At 54.7% G+C, this 21610-nt stretch overlaps 2 protein-coding genes across 3 annotated transcripts; one reads left to right on the top strand and one right to left on the bottom strand.

Annotated features, from left to right (window-relative positions):
• Positions 1-1347: 1347 nt before the first annotated feature.
• THOP1 (thimet oligopeptidase 1) lies at positions 1348-11253 on the bottom strand. The gene is made up of 13 exons (XM_072845370.1): positions 10932-11253; positions 10164-10367; positions 8611-8759; positions 7956-8063; positions 7143-7245; positions 6826-6986; positions 6529-6664; positions 6060-6426; positions 5575-5776; positions 5282-5468; positions 4643-4771; positions 4194-4330; positions 1348-4057 (listed from the first exon to the last, which is right to left on the bottom strand). The coding sequence occupies exons 1-13, from the start codon at positions 11041-11043 to the stop codon at positions 3899-3901; spliced, it is 2154 nt and encodes a 717-aa protein (XP_072701471.1). The 5' UTR covers positions 11044-11253; the 3' UTR covers positions 1348-3898.
• A 219-nt stretch (positions 11254-11472) lies between these two features.
• On the top strand, positions 11473-21582 carry SGTA (small glutamine rich tetratricopeptide repeat co-chaperone alpha). Of its 2 annotated transcripts, none has more exons than XM_072845105.1 (12): positions 11473-11570; positions 12895-13048; positions 14261-14364; positions 14576-14660; positions 15316-15415; positions 16543-16647; positions 16835-16973; positions 17798-17860; positions 18294-18331; positions 19381-19470; positions 19721-19844; positions 20529-21582. In XM_072845105.1, the coding sequence occupies exons 2-11, from the start codon at positions 12949-12951 to the stop codon at positions 19833-19835; spliced, it is 939 nt and encodes a 312-aa protein (XP_072701206.1). In that variant the 5' UTR covers positions 11473-11570; positions 12895-12948; the 3' UTR covers positions 19836-19844; positions 20529-21582. The 2 variants fall into 2 exon arrangements, with proteins under 2 accessions (XP_072701206.1, XP_072701205.1); XM_072845104.1 differs by having other exon boundaries at positions 20166-21580.
• Positions 21583-21610: the final 28 nt, after the last annotated feature.

The raw sequence follows: 21610 nt of genomic DNA, 5'->3' as shown, positions 1-21610 counted from the left end.
CTGGGTAGGTTCCCATCCCCATCTCCCCGAGGGTGCGTGCTGGGGGTCCCCAGATCCAGAGGGCTCCCCGAGGGGCTGCCGGGCTCACGCCGATGCAGGTGGAGCGGGAGCGGGAGCTGCACGGCCGCCTGCGCCACCGGCACATCGTCCGCCTCCACGGGCACTTCGTCGACTGCAGCCACGTCTACCTGCTGCTGGAGTACTGCAGCCGGAGGGTGAGCAAGCGCCGGCACCCCAAAACGGAGCATCCCCATGCCGGGGCTTCGCCAGGCCCCGAGCCGGCACCTCGCTCCGTCCCCAGTCCCTCGCTGACATCCTGCGGGCCCGGGGGAGGCTGACGGAGCCGGAGGTGCGGTACTACCTGCGGCAGATCATCTCGGGGCTGCGCTACCTCCACGGACAGGGCATCGTCCACCGGGACCTCAAGCTGAGTGCGTGGGACAGAGCCGGGGCGGCGGGAGGGTGAGCCACACCAGCCCCGCTCGGGCTCACCTCCCTCCGCAGGCAACTTCTTGGTGACCGAGAAGATGCAGGTGAAGATCGGGGACCTGGGGCTGGCGCGGCGGGAGGCACCGGCTGGACGGTGCTGGGGGTGAGTGGGGCCGGGGTGCTGCCGGGGGGTGCTGCCGGGCCGCGGCTCACCCTGCCCGTCTCCCCAGGGCGCTCTGCGGGACACCCAACTACCTGGCCCCGGAGGTGTTGGACCGCAAGGGACACGGGGTGCCCTCGGACGTCTGGGCCCTGGGCTGCGCCATGTAAGCGGGGACCTGGAGGGAGGGAAGGCGGGCAGGGGGTGCTCCCGACCCCGCCGAGCAGCTGGACCCCCCCCAGGTACGCAGCGCTGACAGGCAGCCCCCCATTCGAGGCGGCTCACCGGCAGGAGCTGTACCGGCACATCCGGGCAGGCCGGTACCCGCTGCCTCCCCACCTCTCGCCCCGCGCCCGGGCCCTCATCGCCTGCCTGCTGGCCCCCGAGCCCGCGGCACGGCCCAGCCTGCGGGACGTGCTGGACCACGGCTTCTTCACCCAGGTGCGGGGCCAGCGGGGGGCACGGCCCGTGCAGGCACGGCGGGGACGGGGGGGTCACTGCCTCTCGCTCCCCAGGGCTTCACGCCGGACACTCTGCCACCCCACGCCTGCCGCTCGGTGCCCGTCTTCGTGGGACAGGATCCACTGTGCAGACTGCTGCGGGGGGCTGCCGCGGGGCTTGTGAGGGGGTGGCCGTGCCAGGAACGCCGGGACTCACCACCCTGCTCCCCTGGCCGGGCAGGGACCGGGAGACAACCATCTCCCCCCGGCGAAGGAGCAGCTTCCTCAGCAGGACCTGAGCCACGCAAACATCTGCTTAGGAAAACCTTTATTAGTGCTAGGAACCGTCTAAAATACAGTCATTGAAACAAGCAGGGTGGGACGTGACCATTACGAACGGCACACACACACCAGTTTACCCTTAGAAAAGGTTAACGGAAAAAAAAAAACAACCAAACCCAAACCCGAAAGGGACGTCTCTTCCCCGCCAGCCTGGGACGGGATGGGGACGAGGAGCTGGCGGGGAGAAGGTGCAGCTCCGAGGAGCCTGGTGCCCGGTGTCGCTCCTGGGGATCACCCACACCCAGGGAACAGCAGTGCTTGGGGAGGCACAGGTCCCCCCGCTCTGCCCGGCTGCAGCCTTCGGCAGCACCGCTCACCGCACCGCCAGCAGCAGGGGTTACTGGAGGGAGGGACAGAGTTATTTGTGGCCTGGGAAGGAGGGAGGAAAGTGCGCGATTTCCCTGTTCAGCTTCAGTTCTCTCCCTCGAGAGAAGAGGTCTGAAAGAAAACCCTGAAAGCTCAGTAAAAACATGACACTTAAAACACCCACAGCGTCAACTCGAGAGCGCCCGGCCCTGCGCAGCCGGCACCCGGGACAGACACTTGCCTATGCCTAAAACAGAGGGTGGGGACAAGGACAAGATGCTCAACGTGGCCCCAGCAAGGACCAAGGAGCCACTTCGCTGCTTACGGACCCGTCCACATGTCAGCACAAGAGGGGACCAGCGAGGGAGGGTGTCACCGGCCTTCCCGTGTCACCAGGGGGGTCTGGGGGAGGGAGGTGACAGCAACGACTTTGTCTGCACTCGGGGCGAGCTTTCTTCCAACGCTCGCATCAGCGGCTGCGGGGAAGGAAGCCAGAGCTGCTCCGGTGACGCAGCCCGGACGAGAGGAGAAGCAAAGGGAACCACAGCCCAGCTGGGGAGGGAGCTGCGGCGCGAGACCCTGGGGAGGGACGGCAGCTCCCACGCGTGGCCCTGGCCAGGGCCGGGACGGTGGGTGCGAGCGCGGGCACTCGGCCTCTCGCCGGCACCCTCTGTGTGCTCAAACCACGGAAGAGCCGCAGGGATCAATCCCGCAGCTCTCAAACGGCATCACGCAGAGCGCCCGAGGCTGGAGGTGGGGTGGGACACCAGAAGATGAGATCTGCCCTCAGCACCCCATCACCACAGATCCCTCACGCCGGTGGGAGCTCCCCCTCTGAGGTCCTCAGCTCCCCTCCGCTACCGAGGAAGCAGCCTGCCTTCCACCTGCCCCGCACACTCACTGCTAAAAACCTTTCCCAGCCCGCACGTGATTCCTACGTGAGCAAAACCAGAAATCAGCCTTTGCCCTTGGGGTCAGCACTCCCTTCCGGCAGCTCTGACCCACAGCCCTGCACGCATCGGCAGAGCTGCCCTCCTGTCTGCTCGGGCTCGGCGGCACTGGGAAGAACGGCACCGCAGAGGCGAGCAGAGAGCAGAGGGAGGCACGCCATGCCATGCCACGCGGGCACCGGTTTTAGGGTTCTCGGGGACAGGGGAACAGCTGGGGCGGGCAGGTGGCACAGCCCGGCTGCTCCCAAGGCTGGGCAAAGGGCTGGCTGCCGTCCCCCGGCTCGGCGCCGCACCCAGAGCCCGGCCGCTCAAGGCCTGGCACAAAGCCCACTTGGTATTTTTATCCCCAGCATTCGTGTTGTTTGAAGCTGTCCGCTTTTTTTTTTTTTTTTTTTTTTTCCACAGCCCTTCCCTGTCCCACCCTGGCTTAGAGGTGACAGCAAGAGCAACACACCCTCTGCTGCCACGACCTGAGCTCAGACGGCATCGGCTGCCCTGAGACAGCCCTGGGCGCGGGGTCCCAGCAGCTCCGACACACCTGGGGGAAGGTACAACCTCCCGAGGACGCCGGGCAGCGCGCGGGGGCCAGGCCACGCTGCCCAGGCCCCCTGTTCCGGGAAGAGCTGCACTGGCCATCTCTGCCCCGCTCCCAGGCCTGCCGCCCAGGCAGGAACGTCTGAGGGGCTCAGGGCAGGACGTTCCAGTAAACGCAATCGTTTTTAAGCTCTGGGATCTCCCCATCTTTATTCCACAGCTGCCCAAAGACAGGGAGAGCGACTCCCAGCGCAGCTTCTCGGCAGCTTGTTTTGTGCTCAGAACAGTCAGTCTGCCCCGGGGCACAAAACAAGCCAAGCCTGGTGGGAAGTCTCATTTCTTAAAAAGAAGGGATTTTAAAACAATGATTCAAGTTTGGTAACTCTTCTCGCCCTCCTCCCTGGCTATAAATGAGGCCGAAACTCACCCTCACGCAGAAATCAGGTTCAAAGTTCAGCCAATTTGTGTGGGCTACCGACAGCCCCATCCCCCTCGGGGGGGTGACAAAGGCGATTCAACTCCCTTTGCAGAGCTGTCACCGCAGAGCCCTGGACCAGGGCTGAATCCGGCTCCTGAAGCCCAGGGTGAGCTTGGAGCAGGATTCTGGAGGAACAGCTCCAGGCAGGGGTTGGCCCAGGATGTGTTTGGTGACAGAAGTACCGGGTATTGCTTGGCCTGAGAGGACTGGTGCGTAGACAAAGGAGCTGGCTTGACTCAAAACAGACTGGAGCAGTTTCTCAGCAGGCCGAAGGCAGCGAGTTGCTCTCTACCTTCAGTCCTTTGCTGGCCAGGAAGGCGTCCTGCTTGGGCTCGCGGCCCAGGAACTTCCTCAACATGTCGGAAGCATCCAGGGAACCGCCAGGATGCAGGATGCAATTCCTGTAATCCATGCCCACCTGCAAGGAGGGAGAGACAGGGGTACGCGTAGGACACCCGCCCTCCCACTGACGCTGCCGTCTCCTACCACCTCTGGCAGGGGAGGCAGCCCCTGCCACACGCCAAGAGCCCGGCCGCGCAGGACGTCCTCCCTACCTTACAGTTCATGATCCCCTCCTGCTTGAAGCGCGTGTGGAACATATCCATGGAGTACACTTCGCTCCAGAGGTAGCCGTAGTACTGGGCGTCGTAGCCTCCGGCCAAGTGGCCAAACGTAGCGGGCATGTTTGTACCTTTGCGGCAAAGGAAGGGAAGGGGCGTTAATGGGAAAGGCTGCTGGAACCGCTCACAGCACGGAAAAACCCCTCTGTGCTGTAAATGTGTCAGAGCAGGCACTGGGTCAGATTGTTGACAATCCCAGGGGAAAGAGGGAAGAACTTTCCAGTTATTTTTGTATGGTTTCAGCCCTGCTTTTCCTGGAGCCAGCAAAAACTGTCCCCGTTGAGCCAGCCTGAAGCCCCAGCCTTGAAAAGAACCTGCTGAGCCAAGCTTGCAGGTCAGGCCCAGAGAGAGCGCGAGAGTGAGACCCCTAAGCCCCTGGGTACCTGGGGTGGCAGGGACGCCCAGCACCTCTTCACACAGCTGGGCAAACACCTCCACGGGGTCGGCCTTCGTCTGGGTGTGCAGTGCCTGGTCCACCTTGGCCAGGACTATCTGACGCAAGTTGAAGAGCCCTGTTCCCAGAAAGAAGAGGTAAACTGAGCTCCTGCCTGCAGGCAGGAGCATCTCCAAGGCCAGATCGCAGCAGGGCAGGCTGGGGGGCTCCCACAGTTCTCCCCACGCCCAACTTCTAACCCACTTCCCCAGCCCAGCCCAGTTCAGCAGCGCCCACTCAGGCCTAAGCCGCGTTCCCTGCCTGCAGAAAGTCCCTGCCTCCCCCTGCATGCCTTCTCACTGTGCCACCACCCAGCCCGCTGTGCCTCCTGCCACGCCACCCTCGCTCGTCCCACGTTGACAGCAGGCAGATGTGGTTCCTTCCCCCCAATCCCCTCGGTCCTCTCAGTCCCCACAAGGAGCAAGACAAAGCCTTTCCTCTACCCAGCCAGGTCACTAAGGGTCCCCTTCCCCTCCCCACACCCAGGGGACACCATGGCGAGGCTCTGCCCTCGCTGGGGACAGCACACAGCCCTCACTCCCCTCCTGCTCCTCTTCGCTGGCTCCCGCTTCCCTCCGCAGGGACCCACCTGTGTTCGCCTGCCGGGATTTAACGAGCTTCTCCAGCAGCTCATCAGGGATGGGGTTTCCAGTTTTGTAGTGCCTGGACATGCGCAGCAGCGGCTCCTTCTCCCACACCCAGTTCTCCAGCATCTGCGATGGTGCCTCGACAAAGTCCCGCTCCACATGTGTCCCACTGAACATGGCAAACTCCGCCTAGGAGACACAGCCAGCTCAGAGCCAGGAGTCATTTAACCCCACAGGGGAGCACGACAGGGGAAAGGTAACAAACCAGCCCTCTGCCAGCCCAGCCAGGCCTCACCTGAGAGCACAGCTGGTGCATGACATGCCCAAATTCGTGGAAGTAGGTCTCCACCTCGTCGTGCTGCAGCAGGGAAGGCGCATCCGGCGTGGGCTTGGTGAAGTTGGCCACCATGGCAGCCACCGAGATCTGCCGGCTGGAGTCCGGCAAGAGGCAGCCCGGCTGCAGGCCGAAGCAGGCTGCGTGCCCGTACTTCCCTTCCCTAGGCCAGGAAGAGGAGACGGTTACACGGATCCTCCCCCACAGCCAGCCACGAGCCACCGCACAGGGCAGCGTGGTCCTGCTCAGGGCAGAAACTCCTGGTGATGCTGCGATTCACACCGACCCCATGCTCCTGGGACAGCCCTGCCCGATTACAGACCGCTCCCTCCGCACAGCCACGCGTCTGGGAGTGGGACAACCTCTCCTCTTCCCCAGGCGCATGGCAGGCTCTGCTCCCCCTGCCCTAGCCCTCTTCCCTCGCTTCACTTCACCCAAGGCCTCACCGTGGGTACAGGTCCAGGTAGAATTTGCCGATGGTCTCCCCGGAGGAGGTGTCCTTCACCGTGTAGAGCTGGACATCCTCGTGCCAGACCTGAGCCTTCTCTTCCAGATGGAAGGTGAGCCCCAGCAGCTCCTGGTAAATGGCCAGCAGGCCCATGGTGACCACCTGCATGGGGAAGTACTCCTTCAGCAGATTCTGGTCCACGCTGTACTTGGTTTCCTCCACCTGGTTCATGTAATAGCGCATGTCCCAGGCATTGATGCGGTTGTCAAACTCCAGGCCACGCTTCTCGCATTCTTTCTTTTTCAGGTCCAGGATCACAGCCCGTTCCTTCTCCCCAAGGGGTTTCAGCTTCTGGGCCAGCTCATCTAGGAAAACCAAGGCAGGCAGGGTTAGCGCCTGGGGCTGAGAGCAGCACACCCAGCCCAGAGCATGCCCCTGCTCTTCCCCTCCACGGCCAAGTGCCGTACCCAGGAACGTAGCCACCGTCTTGCTGCTTTTAGCCATGTTCATCTCCAGCACAAAGTCCGCGTGCGTGTTGAAGCCCAGGAGACTGGCTTTCTGAGCACGCAAGTCCACCAGCTCCTTGAGGATCAAGCAATTTTCCTGCAAGGTAGAGTCAGACAAAGAGTGAAGTGGGGTACACATGCAAGAAAGGAAGCACGAGCCCCAGTGTGGAAAGAAGCACAAATCTTGGACCCCTTCAGTGCCTGGACCTGACCCGGCATCCTGTCTGGCCCTGCTGGGAAGCAGCAAGGCCCACCTACCTCTTTGCACCTGGAGTTGAACATTTCCTCCACCTTCCTCCTCGTCTCGGGCACGTAGCACTTCTTCAGGAGAGGGAAATAGTGCGGGTATTTCAAGGTGACTTTCAGCTTGCCATCCTCTGTCTTCTCCAGGGAGTTCAGGAAGTCCTCAGGGAGCCCCCCTGAGAAAAGAGCAGACAGGGCTGATGGAGAGCCCAGGCCTCTCCCAAAACACCAGCTCTGGGACTGAGCACAGGAACAGGCTCTTGCTCCTTGGCCGGGGGAATCCAGGCACTTGGGGCCACACCAGCAGAGAAATAAGCCCGAGCGCTCCATACCTAGTTCCTCCTTTGAGAAGGGCAAGTAGGTGGTGTCTTCGTTGAGGTTCTTGTTGAAGTCTATGCAAAGGACGCTCAGCTTTTTCTTAATAGCTTTGATTTTCTTTAAAATACAGATGAAGAGAGAAAAGTCAGTCCAAAGGGGGAAGTCAAACAGCACCGTTCACTGTCTCCAGCCAGCAGCCTGCCTGCCGAGCTGCCCAGCAGTCCGCACTTGGCTTTTATTCAAAGGCAACGCGGCAGAATTAATTGCATGCAGGCGCTGAGCTCTCAGCCTAGAACAGGCTCCCTTTGATCACACCTGGTAGGAAAGCAGCCACCTCAGCAAGGTCCCAACTGTCTCCTGCCAGCTCAGGAGCTGCAGGTGTTCAAGCAGCAACAACCTCCCCTACCCTTATTTCATTTCACCTTCTCTTCTATTTTTAACCCAGCTTCGAGCTTCATGCACCGGCACAAGATAAGAGAGGAGACCCTGAGCAGCTCAGCCCCCCCCAGCTGCAGTGGGGCACCCTCCCTGACTGCTCCTTTGCACGTGGGGACCGGGTGCTACTTCCACTCCTGACCTGCACAGCACCCTCTGCAATCTCAGCTTCTTGGAGCCTCCCGGCTCCCAGCGTCAACCCCATTTTGTAATTTCCATCCAACGGAAAGGAAAAAGACGGGCCAGAGACATCACCCAACACACCCAAGGTCACATGAATCAGGGGCAAAATTCAGGAGTCTGAGCCTCAGCCCTCTGCTCTAACGCTACGCTGTCCCGTTAGCCCTGCAAGGCCTCCTCTACGTGTGCTTACTTCAGCTCTGTGATCTCACCTCCTGCGTTTCCTCGGGGAGATGGAGCCCGTTTCTTTTACCCAATTTGATCAGCCTCTCTAGATATCTCTTTGCTTCAGGCTTCAGTGAAGCGCTCTCTGCTTTCTCCTGTAAAACAAAACCCATCAGCACAGGGAACCGCAGGATCGGGTGTTGCAGAAAGCTGGTTCCCGGTGGGAGTTGTGGGTTATTGTAACACCAGTGACCCAGAAGCAGATGGAAACACCCCACAAGAAGGCTTTGGTTTGGTGCATTAGTTCCTATCGGATTGCTTTAAACATCTCACCTTTATCCCATATTACAGCACTTTTCAGCTGTAATTTTCAGCAGGAAAATCACAGGAATTTTCAGCATTTTACAGCTGGGGCATTACCCAGCCCCTTCCCCAGGTGAGGCAGGCTGGGTTTACTAAAGCCATTTTACCAAAGGGGTATCGAGGCCCTGAGGGGGGGCAGAGCCCTCAAACCCCAACTCCCCAGTTCTCACTACAGCTGGACCATTCTGCCACGATCACACAGCGATTCAGTTCCAGACCTGACTCGATATCATTTACTTCTAAGCTCTGGGACAAGGGAAAAGGGTTTGTTGTAATTCCAGGAGGTTTCAGTGCCCTGCTCAGCTGCGTCACTGACAGAGCATCCTCCCAAGCACACACCTGGAGCCAGACAATCCTCTGGTACACGTCCTGCCTCATGCTCATCTCCACGTCAAACTCCGAGAGCTTCTTGTCAGCCTCGGTGCTCGCCGCACGGATGTCTTTGCGAGGGGAGACGTGCTGGGGGAAGTCCAGCATGTTCCGACGGACTGGAAAGACAGAAGAGGGATTACGGCGAAGGCAATGGCTTCATGTCCCAGAACTGCTCGTGAGTGGGAGTGTATACAGAGAGCCTGTGTTAATTGGGAGCCAGTTTGACAGCCCTGGAGCCTGACCTGCCCGCCCACGCAAAGGAAGAGCAAGGCAAGCTGCTGCCATCAGACAAACCCAGAGCTGTCCTCTCTGAGCAGCACTCAGCCACCCACAGCACCCGTTCACCCCTTCCTCGCTGCTGAGCACATCTGTCCACTGATTTCCCACTACAATCCATCTTTCTCACCAAACTCACACAAATTTAATGCCTGTGAGATCCCAACGCCATCACCCCCCCATAGCCGGTATCAACAGTTTCAAGAATCACAGGACTTCTATGCTGGCAGACACACGGGCAGCATCGTTGCATGACGCCTTTCTTTAGAGGACCAGGCTAAAAGTGACACACCTTTACTGCAGGCGCTCCTCAAAAGCCACCACGTCTCAGGTGTGCTCTGTCCTGACATATTTCCATTTTAGAAGTGAAAACAGGGAGAACATTCCCTGCCACCACCTCTGCAAAACCTCAAATAATACAACTCCAGCAGGAAGGCGCTGCCCTCCAGGCACAAGAACTCTCCACCCAGCAGAAGGTGAGCAGGCAGCTAGTCTCTGTTGCCCAGGGAAAGTGCTGACAGTTCTGCTGAAGTTAACATTACCTCTGCTTAGTAAGGGTTTTTCCTCTTATTTTAGGAAAAAGAAATCAGAGAGAAGAAAGAAGAGGCTTGCAGGCTGCCTTGTGCTTCCTACAGACATGACACCTCGCAACACAGGCGGTCAGGACAGCTAACAGATGCCGTGAGGCAGGAGGGGAGCTGCGTGACTTTGGCACTCTACTGCTGTAAATAATTAGCCAGAGATATACCGAAGCCCGCATCGTTTGCCAGCACGTGCCGTCATGTCATGTTACTTTACACATAATCCCTAAAACGATAGCGGTGTTTAAACAAGGCACACGGAGAGACGTTTATCTGCTGCCTTAGGGAAAAAGTTAGAAAACAGTTGAAGATTTCTGAAATCATCCGCACCATTTCTGCCAAGGCACCATTTGTTCCCACTAATGCACCTTGACACACAAAAGCAGGAGACAACCTTGAAAACCTGGCTACTCCTCCCGCAGACCGTCCTGCTGCCAAAGCGCCGGCCTCGTTTTAGACTCGCTCTTCCGTTCCAAATCTACTCTCCTCTGTGTACTTATATCTAGCTGTATAAACATTAACTGGAGGGAAAAAACCAACATACTGCTGAGGGAGCCAAGGGAAGAAAAAAGGAGATGACAGTACAGAGCGAAAAAAACACCAGAAAAATCTTCATAACACGTTGATTTCCAGAAAGCCAATACTCCCTGCCGGTGTACGTACCCGTATATTCCACTTCCACGTCAGCCAGTGCCTTGAGAGTGTTTTCATAGGACACCTCGCCCTGCTCCTGGGAGCCCACCCAGTCGTACACAAGCTTGGTCCTCTCCGTGAGCTCTGCAGCCATGTTCTCTATCTGTTCGGCAGTCAGGTCCCATCTTAGCTGATTTGCCAATAGCCTGGGGGACTGGCTATCCACAACGTTACCTGGGGAGGAAACGGGCTGTGAGGTGCAATCTTACACGGGCTGGAAAGAAAATTCAGCTGCATAGCTAACGCTCGATAAAAGCACTTAAAGGAGAGGCCCAGCAAACAAACCACGCCGATGGCTCCTAAGGAACCAGGGCGCTGGCGGCAATCAGCAGCCGGATTATTTTCCGGGCACCGTTTACCCTCTCAGTCACGACAAGCCCTTCACAGAAACCCGACTCCCTCCCCGCTCTCTCCCCGCCGTGCCCCCGGCAGGTGCCTCTGCCCACGGGGGGGCTGTCACAGCCCGGGAACAAGGCTGTCCCCTGCCCGGGGCGGGAGCTGGGGGCAGAGAGGTGACGGGGGGGCAGCAGGAGACCACAGCCTCCCTGCACAGCCCTTGGGGGGCTGCCCCCGGCTCCCTCCTCCTGCCTCCGTCCCTCTCTCCGCCATCTCCCCCTTGCCACGCCAGCCTCTCGCCCTTGCCCTCATCTCCTCCCCCGCCGTTCCCCCCGCCCGTGTGCTCCCCCCGCCCCAGCCCCCTCGCTGTCCCCCAGGCTCCCCCCCGCCGCCGCCCGGTACCTGTGGGGGGGGCCATGCCGGGGGTGCCGGGGGTGCCGGGAGGCCCCGCTCTGCTGACGAGGCCGGGAGGAGACCGCGCCGGCCCCACGCACGGAGCATGTGCCCCAACCATAGAGGCGGGCAGAGAGAGCGGCCGTTCCGAGGGATTCTGGGAGCGTGGAGGACTGGGCCGTTCTCCCTTTCCATTCACCCCATCCGGGCCGGGGGGAGCGGCCCATCCGCCCGCATACGTAGAGCCCCATCCCTGCCCCGGCCATCGGCCTCGGCGGCTGCGGGGCCACGCCACGGGCCCGGGAGCGGGAGCGGAGCCCCGGCGGGAGCAGCGCCCCGGCCCGGGGCTCCCGCCCACCCGTTCCCATGGCAACGCCCCCTCTCTATGGTAAAAATCAGGGCGGGGCGACAGCTGCGCTTCCGCCCTCTGGCCCCGCCTCCGAGATGCGCATACTGCGCATGCGCCAAGTGCTCTGCGCCTGCGTTGTCGCCTCCTCCTGGCTACATAAGGGCGGGGCGGGGGCGGGTGGTTCTTGGCGGCGGCGCAGGCGCGCTCTGGGCGGAGGCAGTGCGCAGGTGCGGTGGGCGGGGCGCAGCGCATGCGCAGTGCTGAGCCCGCCCTGGCTGAGGCGAGCGTCGGGGCGCCCGGTGAGCGGGGCGGGGCGGTGGTGGAGGGGGGTCGGGCCGCGCCGCGCTCCGCTCCCCTCCCCGCTGGGAGCCGTCTGCCTCCGGTCCTGGTGGGGGTAGCGGCCGGGCCCCGGCTTGCGGTGGGGCCTGGCGCTTCCCTCGCCCGGGGTCCGCTGTGGGCCGGGCCCGGGGCTATGGCGGGGTGTCCCCCCTGCGTGGGCTGCGGGCGCGTTCCCCTGTCTGGGAGGGAGAGTCCTGCCGGTGCTCCCGTCTCCTCGCGAAGCGGTGTGCGAACGGGGCTGCCCTGCTGGGAGCGGGGCGGTGACGCTGGCCGGGGCCCACCGTGCCCCTCAGGCCTGCCTCCCTTCTGCCTGCCCGGGAGCACCGGTGGGAGCCGCGGCCTGGACTGTTGTCAGGGACCCGGCGCTGTCTCCTTCCTCTCTGCCTGCCCCCGGGGGCCCGGGAGGGTCTGTAGGCTCTCTGGCCTCGCTTGTCCCTGGGGCTGGGAGCCCAGCACAGGCTTTCACCCACGGCACACACCACAATGTCTGTCTGCTCTTGGGACCGGTGGTATCTCTGGTGTCTGTCAGGGGGCTGGGGCCAGCTTAGCCCTGTTGGGCTCCCTTTCACAAAGGTGCTATTTATAAATAACTTAATTTCTCTGTTAAATCACTCTGAATGGTTTTCTGTGCTACAGACCCAGTTAAGCGTTCTGGAGAGGCAGAGCACTGCAGCTCAGCAGCAATGCCATGCAAGCAGCTGCATCCGTCCTGCTTACAGGACCTGCACTGGGATCTTTGAAAACCCCCGCCTTGGGGTGCGCTTATGGGGGTTGCTTTGCTTTGGGTCCTCACTCTCCTTTACCGCTGGCATCCTGGCGGGGTAGGTGATGCAGACTGGCAAGCAGTGCAGAGGACTGGCAGCCCTGAATCCGAGCTCTTCTAACGGTGGCAAATTTCTTCAGCCCTTGTTTTTGTTTCAGAATCAAGTTATGCTCTGGAAGCAGAAGACTGTGGCTTTTTAGTGGTGGTCTCCTCAGCACTCAGTTTGTCTAGTCCTGGTCAGTCAGAGACATTTTGGTAGTCACCCAAGTGCCTGCAACACCTTCAATGGACTTCCCTTGGCAGGAGCCTTGTGGGGCAGAACTGTGCTCTGCAGCTCATGCCGAAGAGGGTGAATTGAGGCCTGGAGGGTTCACGTAAAGGGGTCGTGGTTACAGCAGAGAGTTTAATGAAGGCTCTGGAGGCCTTGGCCGGTCCTTATCCTCTCCTTTCATACCGGGGAGAGCAGCAGAAAAGCTCTTGGACTTCTTGTCCATCAAGTCATACAACTTCTCTCTCTACAGATTTTTTTTTTAAAGTTACAAGAAGTTGAAACACACTGCTGACAGCCTCCCGGAATGGCAGACCAGAAGCGCCTTGCCTATTCCATCATCCAGTTTCTACACGACCAGCTACAGAATGGGGGTCTGTCTCCAGATGCTCAGGAGAGTTTGGAAGGTAGGCAGGTGGTTGTATGCGCTTCCCTCTTCTCGTGTCTAGGTCCGTCAGCCCAACACTTGGGGAAATTTGGACACTGTTACTCTCCTGTGCCTCTTACTTGCCTGGGCTGTTCCCAACATCAAACCTTGCTCAAGATTTGAAATGAATTTGTTTTCTTGGGGAGGTATCCAGGGCACTAGGGATGCTGATTGCTTATCTGATTTCTTGTTATCTCTTTCAAAAGCAGATTAGCTTGAGGAAGGAATATACATGGGATCAAAAGCCTCCCTGACCCTGGGTTTGCAACTTAAAAGTTTTCTCTTAAATGAGGTGGAGTCAGGAGGCTCGTCGTGTAGTGTAAAATGAGAACTTTGTGGCTGTATGGAAGTGTTTTATACTTGCAGAGTGCTCTTCCTGTCCTGCTATCAAAACGCTCTTCCACAGCATGCCCTGAAGTATTTATATAGGCTTTTTCAAAGGACTTCACTGGTAACGAGAGCACGCTGATCTTAAAAGATCCACTTAAGGAGCTTATGCTTTAGTCTTTGGCCTGTACATTTGTCCCACTGAAAGAGCGCAGGCACGTCTGCAGAGCGGTGGGTACATTCCTGGGTGAGGCAGGAGAAGAGGGTGGAAGGAGGGGTTTATTTCCGGTGCTTTTGGACTGTAAAATGTGGCACGAGAACTTTGTAAAACTAAGCTCTGTCACGTTGCTGGTGTTTCCCCTCTGCTGGGAACAGCTTCCTGTCCAGGTGCCTGCTGAGGGAGGAGGCGGGGGCAGCTGCAGCCCCTGCAGGACCCATGTTTGGTGTCCACGCGCCTCTGTGTGGCCACAGCGCTTCACAGAGCAGCCACCCTCTGGCAAGTGACCACTTCCTGAAACATTTCTACCCTTGCTCTTTGCCACCCATGGCTGTGGGAAGGTTGGTAAAGCCCCAGTTTGGTTAACTTCTGCCCCCAGCACCTGCTCTGGAGTCACCTGAGGGGATGGGAGTTGTGACTGACTCAATCCAGGAGCTTGGTTTCCAGAGCTAAGGTTTGCCCAGCTCTGAGGTTTTGGCAAAATTTGAGGATATGGCCCAAATATCAAGTCTGGCATGTGGAATGCTGTGGTTTAGAGTGGTTTTTTTTTTCTGGTATGTTCAACAGTAAGAAATTCAGGTGCTGTGGGAGGAGTCTAAGTATTTAGGTAGAATGGGGAAAGCAAATTACCTGATTCTTCTTGTCCAGTGGCCATCCAGTGCCTGGAGACAGCATTTGGGGTCTCAATGGAAGACCAAGGCCTAGCTGTGTCCCAGACTCTTCCTGAAATATTTGAAGCTGCTGCAGGAAAGGTAAGCAAGCACCCTAAAATATGTGCTGAGTTTCAACTGAAGCAGCCAAAGCAACGAGCTCTGCTCGATTTCTGTGGCGATGCTGCCCCCTCGGAGGTGTGTGGGAGTGAAATGTTTTGGGCTCGATAAGCCAGTGCTTGGGAACAGGGAGGTGTAGTACATCTCAGTGGGAGTCCTTATTGCAACGCAACGTTCTCCCTTTCCTTGTAAGGAGCCTGAACACATCAGAACAAATTCGGAGCCCATCACCCCCTCTGAAGATGACATAGCTGAAGCTGAAAGACTCAAGACTGAAGGTAACCTCCTCTGGAGCTGGTGTATAATGAGGTTTAGATGATAATGGGGAGGGAGGTTTAATTCACTCAGCACCTGGGGAATGCTTGGAATGGGGGGGGGGGGAGGCAAATGGGATCAACCCTTCCATTTCTGCTTGTTTCTCTGCTTGCGCTCCAGGAGTGTGTGTAGGTTGGCATAATTTAGCTGCCACAGAGCCTAGATAGACAGCTGGGTCAGCGGTTTCTTCTGCATCCTAAGAAGCCCGTGCTGTGTAGGACAGGGCATCTTTCCTGTTGAGCTCTCCTCTGCGTGTTGCCTTTTTCACTGCCACGCAAGAGAGCACGATTAGTGCTGAAGCACAACGGAGAGCTTTCTCTGAGCTGACACACTGCAGTGCTTTTCAGGATGCGGTGCTGCTTTGGGGAGGCCTCAGGTGTGCCTGAGGTGGGAGGACAGCTGAGGGGGCTTGCAGGATCAGGCAACCTGGAATTGCCAAGACATAGTTCCCCTACCTTGCTGCTGAACGTGCCTCACACTTGCAAGCAGTTTGACCAGCAAAAGTTACAAGTGGTTGGTTTCTCTCCTGTTTTCTTAAGTAGAACATAGATTCAGGCCTGTTGCTTTTCTTTGTCCCCATTTTTCACTTGGTAATGGGCCTTTCCACCATCTTCTTAGGAAATGAACAAATGAAGGCAGAAAACTTCGAAGCTGCTGTGTCTTTCTATGGAAAAGCAATTGAATTAAATCCTTCCAATGCTGTATATTTTTGCAACAGGTACCGATTATCTTTCTTCACCCTTGTACACTTGTGTTTTTGTGCTTACTACTTATTTCTAAGACTCTTCAATGGTCAAAATCCCTTTTTTACGATTCTGTAGACTGCTTGGTCTGTTGCTTGCTCTTTGTGTGTTTTTTAAGCTCATAGTGACACATTCCTGTGCTTCCTGCCAGCTCTGTGCCCTGGCATCTCTCGATAGGATGTGGGTGTGGAAACAAACTCTATTAGGCATTTGAGGAGATACAAGGATGCCAAGAAATACTGCCTGCTTTCAGGCCATTAGCTCTAAGTGGGATAGAGAGCCCAGGTTGGAGAGGCTGTGTTGATGATACAAACAAAGGAGTGAAATGAGACAAGTTGAAGGCTCGTTATTGAGAATTATATACGTTGATGTGTGTGCAAAATTGGGTACGCAAGCGAATTTATCTTTCAGTTCTAAGCAAAAGTGTTTGAAAGTTGTGGGGAAGACAATTATTGAATAAAACAGACTTTGAATCAGGATTTGGTTTAGTTGTGTGCTTATCATGAGTACATACGTACAGCTGGCTACAAGAATAACCTGTCTGCACACAAGCTAATGATGTGGTGAGGTATTTCTTGGGGCAAGGAACTGCGACTGATGCTTTTAGCTAAGCTTTGCTTTAGCTGCGTGAGGGTCAGTCCCATGAGGTCTTGGGCAGGTGCCCTGATGTTCATAAGAGCTGGGAGATTGAGGCTTGAATGAGCATGTTATGGCTTCAAAAATGGTTTTCCCTCTCATATGGAGTGTGTGGGGAAATTGATGAAATAGTTATGACTGAAAAAAAAATCAAGGCATAAGGGAAGCTGAGAGAGATTATCTGAGCTAGCAAGTGTGATACTTGTGTGCCTCCCCAGAGCCCAGGCTCCTCTTGGAAAGTCTGTAAGGAGGAGTAAGAGCCTAGATTTATTTGCAGTAGGAGCAGAACATGGAGCTGGGTGTTTGGATAGCAGCCTGCTCACCTAGATATGGCCTGGATTTATGTCAAGTTCACGCTTGACCTTGCCTTGTACAACAGGAGACTACAGAGAGGGAACAGGGGTGACCTTGATCAGCATATTCGAGCTGATAAGTGTTTTCTGCACATATTCTCCATTCCCTCCAGAGCTGCTGCATACAGTAAACTAGGAAATTATGCCGGAGCAGTGAGAGACTGCGAAAGAGCTATAGGCATTGATCCAAACTACAGCAAAGCTTATGGCAGAATGGGGTAAGTAAGAGCAGGTTTTTTGTGCCAGAATTTTAATCTCAGAATGCCTAGTGGCAGTGATACTATCAGTGGTGTCCTGCCCTGGAACGCCATGCAAAAATACCTGGTGTTTCACCTCTGCTGGGGATGGAGGAAGACTGCAAGTGCTTATTTAACTCAACTTTTAATTTTATTTCCACTTTAATAGCTTGGCCCTCTCCAGTTTAAATAAACACACAGAAGCTGTTGTTTACTACAAAAAAGCCCTGGAGCTGGATCCAGACAATGATACATACAAGTCAAACCTTAAAATAGCTGAACAGAAAATGAAGGAGACTCCTAGTCCAGTAAGTTCTGAAACTAATGCTTGTTATATGTGGGTAAGATTAGAAGGAGGCTTCTTCACTGTAAGTGCTAACAGGGGCTGTCTGGCAGAGCCTTGATGACCTGGTTTGTGTTAAGAATATAAATCTTGTATGCAAGCAGAGGGGAGATAGTTAATGAGTCCTGCTGTGAACACTTCCACTAAAATCAGAGAGGGTAACTTCTCTTGACTGCTGGAGCACGGTCACCTTGGGCTTATTGGAAAGAGCTGGAAAATGAGACTGATTAGAAAGGAGTGTTTTGAAACAGCAATTTTGCTTTCAGCACCTTTCTTAATTAAAGTCACTACTCCTAAAATCCAGCTTTTTTTCTAGTGACCAATTCGCAATATCAATATCTTTTCTTACAAAGATTTTTTTCTTAAACCTGGAGGTTTCCTAGACAGGAAGCTGGTGACTGCACTGCTGACATGCTCTGGGCAGGAACATGTTAGTTTATCATTTTGAAGGGGATTTTAATTTTCTAAGGACTTCTCCAGTGCAAAGGGGACCAAGTGGGTGTGTTTAACTTGGCAGTTGTAGTAGGTTAGAGCTGGTGAGAGAGGTGATCAGTAAGTCATGTAACGCAGACGTCTGTCCTTTGACTCCCTCAGTGAGCCTAATCCCCCGAGGCTGTCTGTGACTCGGAGCTTTACAGAGGAGAGGGTATGGACAGAGCCTCTTCCCTTTGTCACGGTTTAAGGGGTAGATTCTGATAATACGGGGAGTAAATTATTAATGTTCGTTGTAATGTGCATCAGGAAGTGAGGGGATGTCATCATCTGCGTGTGGTTTCTTTATTCTTACAGACTGGAGGTCCAGGAGGATTTGATTTAGCTGGCTTGCTGAACAACCCTGGCTTCATGAGTATGGTAAATCTGGACACAGATCACAGCCAGGCTGTATCTGGTCTGGGCTTTGGTCTGTTCAGGATGAAATGTATTGGTACATGGCTCGGGGAGCTCCTGTGTCTCTTTAGCAGATTTGTTTTCATTTCATTTCTTGGTTTCAGTGTTGCTGTGAGGAAACTGTGCTTGTATTTCATTAAGGTCAAATGAAGAGCCAGTGACTTACTCACAGGCTTCTCCTTGCGAGATGCTGGCTGTGGAAAGGGTGCCTGTTCTGCATTACCAGCCTTGTCTTGTGTGTTGCACTGTGCTTCTCTTGGCTATTTTTGTCCTATTGATCTGTTTCCAAGTATTTCTGCCTTCACTTTGTCTGTAGTTGAATGGCACAACACTTGCATATCTACCCAGTCATTTCTGACTAAATAGGGTGTCATTTTTTTCTCCCCTCTTTAAATAGGCATCTAACCTAATGAACAATCCACAAGTACAACAGCTGTAAGTTGGATCCCATCTTGTATTTCCTCTTTGAATCGCTCATTTGAGGCTCTGTGTGTGTTTGGCATTTGCAGTAGGCCTGAACTGGTGGGAGTGAGAGGGTGCTTGGGCCAGAAGTATGGAGGGCAGCCTTGAAACAGGCCAGTTGCCTGAGCTAGTGTGTATTTTGAGTACTCTGAACCATGCTGAAGGGGGATCTTAGTACAAACGTTTGCAAGAAGGGAAATAGGATAGATCATGGCACTGGAATTGGGTTTGGGAAGCTTGGGGTCAGTTTGGCCCTGCTGCACAGTATTTATGTGACCTGGAGACAGGATTTCACAGCTCCATCTCGGCTAGAATGAGAATATTTCCATTCTTTGTGCTACAGGGTTATGAGGATCAATTCCCCATGTTTGTGAGATGCTTAGATAATATTAAGTCATAAAATTAATAAGGCGTATACCTCTCTTGACCACCCTTTCAGAGCACAGGTAGGAAGTGAGTTAGAGACTTTCTGGAGCTCATCCTTTGATTACCATATGAGATAATTTGGCTAAAGGGCTGGATGTAAACCACCATTTGTTTCTGCCTGCTCCTTCCGCTGCTGTTGCCAGCTGAGGTTCTGTGCCAGATGGAGCCTGAGGACTTCCAGAGGAAGGGGCTGTGTAGTCGCAGTGTATTCTGGGCTGTTCACCGTGAGTGAATCGGTGTTCAGGCTGTCCTGTCGGTAGATCTCGTTTGATGCAGAGCAAGCAAATAGCTTGTGTGAGGAAGGGCAGTGTTTTAATTAAATAAACATCACACAGGGCTTGCACACAAAAGGGGGAATCTCTGGGAATACAGTAACTGACACTATTATAAATATTTCTACATATTGTGCAGTTTAATGTTACAGTTACTCTTCTGCAGTTAATGTACAAAAAGTTGCTGCAGAAGATTCCCTTGCAGATAACTTCATAATCTGTGTGGGAAGGTGCTCCCGTTATGCTGATGCTCCCCTCCCAGCCTAAACCAAACAATTTCTGTGGTTTTCTTCTTCCTCCGAGCAATGACAGTTATTTCCACAGCATGTCCGGGATGATTTCTGGTGGCCACAACACCATGGGAGCAGCAGGCACCAGCCCCTCCACGAATGATCTCGCCAGCCTCATACAAGCGTGAGTAGTGAGCTGCGTGTTTCCTATTGCCTTGGTCAGTAAATGGATTTTGGGGGTTTTCTGACCAGAAGTGGGACTTCAATTAAACAGTTGAGGAAGGCTTCAGTGTTGGGTGAAGTACTGCCTCTTTTGGTGGTGTGAACTACTTGTTAGAGTAGAGCTTTGACAATCAGCTGTAGATTTCCTAGCACCAGGCCGTGTTTGTGTGTGTGTGAGCACACTAATGGGACTGTTGCTTGTTCTCCTTCAGGGGCCAGCAGTTCGCTCAGCAGATGCAGCAGCAGAATCCTGAATTAATAGAGCAGCTACGAAGCCAGATTAGGAGTCGAACTCCAAGTGCCAGTAACGAAGATCAGCAGGAATGAGCGCTCCAGGTGAGGCTGCAGCCAGGAGTGCTGCTGTACTGTGGCCAGCTGAGTGGGAATTTATGTATTTGGCTGCGATATCTGTCTTGTGCCTTAATTTAGCAATTTGGTGTGTCTCCCCTCCGTACAGACTGGGTTCTCTGCATCAGTGCTGCTAGCACTGTGCCGCAGATGCAAGGCTCAGCCCTGAAGAGTGGTGAATAAGAACTTGCCTCGCACCTTGTGTGGCTGACAAAAGAGTTTCTTTATCTAGTGTTCACAGTGGTTAAAGGGACATTTTATTTTCTTAAAGATTGAATTTGCAAATGTCTTGTCTTCCTGTCTCTGCAGCACAGTCCGTGGGAACTATGTTCTTTGCTTTAAAAACTGGAAGCCATGTGCGTGTTGCCATTTCTTGAGTTGGAAGTGTCCAAGAGGGGGAAAAAATAATGGAAAAACAAAATACTTTATATGACCTGCATGTTAAAGACAGATTCACGCTTTCTTTCCCTAGTCTTCGTCCCTGCTCCTCCCCCTCAGCCTTTCCGTTAGTCTTTTTTTTTTCTTCTGGAAGATCCAGCAAGCTGAACACAAACCAGCATCAACAGTCTTTCTAAAACTCAGAAAATTAACTACACTGTTACATTTCTATGTTCTTTGCTACATGGGAATTTTTTAACCCGTTTTTGAAGAACGATGCACTCTTCACTACAGGATGTCTTCACTTTCCTGCCCACGTGCCACTTCAAAGAAGTGTTCAAGTCCTACCTAACCCCTGTCCTGCCCCGTTTAATCTTCCTGCCAGTTACGAGACAATAGTGTTTGAACGCTCTGGAGATGACGGGATCTTCTTGCCTCCAGGAACAGGGTTTCTGTTGATTAGATTCACTGCGTTTCTCATTCAGGTCTGTAGCAACATTGCCAGCCTTGTTAATACATGGGAGTGTGGTGGTCGCCTCTCAAAGGTTAGTGTAAATGTGTCGGGGGGGTTGGGACTGGCCAGGTAGAACATGCCCATGTGCGACTGCTCCTTCAGTGAGTGTTTCCAGGTACACTTCTTGGGGTCCTTTCCCAATCCTGACAACTTGTCTAGTGTTTAGTAATTATGGCTATGTTGTTGGAATAATCCAATCTGTGAACTAGTCAGGTGGACAGTAAGAAAGATATGATGTGTTTGGTGTTTAAAAGGGGTTGTTTTTTTTTCTTCTGCTTTTTAAATCTTTTATGCATGTAAGTAATCAGCCTGGTTGACTGTGCAGAGGGTAGGAACAGAGGGTGCCTGAGCAGAGAGCAGAAGGAATAAAAATACTGCTTAGATAGTAAGAAATCAAGTGGCTGCTGGGTCAAGGTGGGGGGTTGGCAAGGAGCGGTGGCTCCTCAGCGTACAGCGTGTGAGATGAAGGGGTAAAAAAGCTCCTGTAGCCCACTGGAGCGACCTGCAGCTTTCCACCCCTCTGGAGTTACCTGTGTCCTTCCTTGGGTGAACAGAAAGCTCTGGCTGGTTCCCCTCGCAGTCACTAGTTGAGGCCAGAGCCTTTTATATCGACCTTGGAATTGTTTTTGGAGTAGTTACTGCATTGTGGTGGGGAAGGAGCGTGTTCAGGGCCTGACTGCTGGGCAAAGAGCGTTGGCTCTGAAGGTGGGTTGGTGCGAGATGGACAATGCCCTCTCAGGAGAGCTGGTGGGGTGAGTGAGCAGGTAGAGCTGAAGATTAATATCAAGAAAAAAAAAAGATTTGTAAATGCTCCATAAGTAATATGTGGTTAATGTAACTTGTGAAGAATAAAATATTTGGA

This window comes from Ciconia boyciana, chromosome 24 (assembly GCF_034638445.1).
Source record: "Ciconia boyciana chromosome 24, ASM3463844v1, whole genome shotgun sequence".
In the NCBI taxonomy this organism is placed as follows: Eukaryota; Metazoa; Chordata; class Aves; order Ciconiiformes; family Ciconiidae; genus Ciconia; species Ciconia boyciana.
The sequence above is the reverse complement of the archived record's forward strand: the minus strand, read 5'-3'. Positions and strand labels throughout refer to the sequence as shown.

Coding starts and splice junctions, on each gene's coding strand:
- THOP1 (XM_072845370.1), bottom strand. CDS start 11,043: ATGGTTGGGGCACATGCTCCGTGCGTGGGGCCGGCGCGGTCTCCTCCC. Junction 10,368..10,931: donor CGGCATGGCCCCCCCCACAG/GTACCGGGCGGC, acceptor TTTCCTCCCCAG/GTAACGTTGTGGATAGCCAG. Junction 4,331..4,642: donor GGGCGTCCCTGCCACCCCAG/GTACCCAGGGGC, acceptor TTTGCCGCAAAG/GTACAAACATGCCCGCTACG.
- SGTA (XM_072845105.1), top strand. CDS start 12,949: ATGGCAGACCAGAAGCGCCTTGCCTATTCCATCATCCAGTTTCTACAC. Junction 16,648..16,834: donor AAAGCTTATGGCAGAATGGG/GTAAGTAAGAGC, acceptor CCACTTTAATAG/CTTGGCCCTCTCCAGTTTAA. Junction 16,974..17,797: donor TGAAGGAGACTCCTAGTCCA/GTAAGTTCTGAA, acceptor TTATTCTTACAG/ACTGGAGGTCCAGGAGGATT.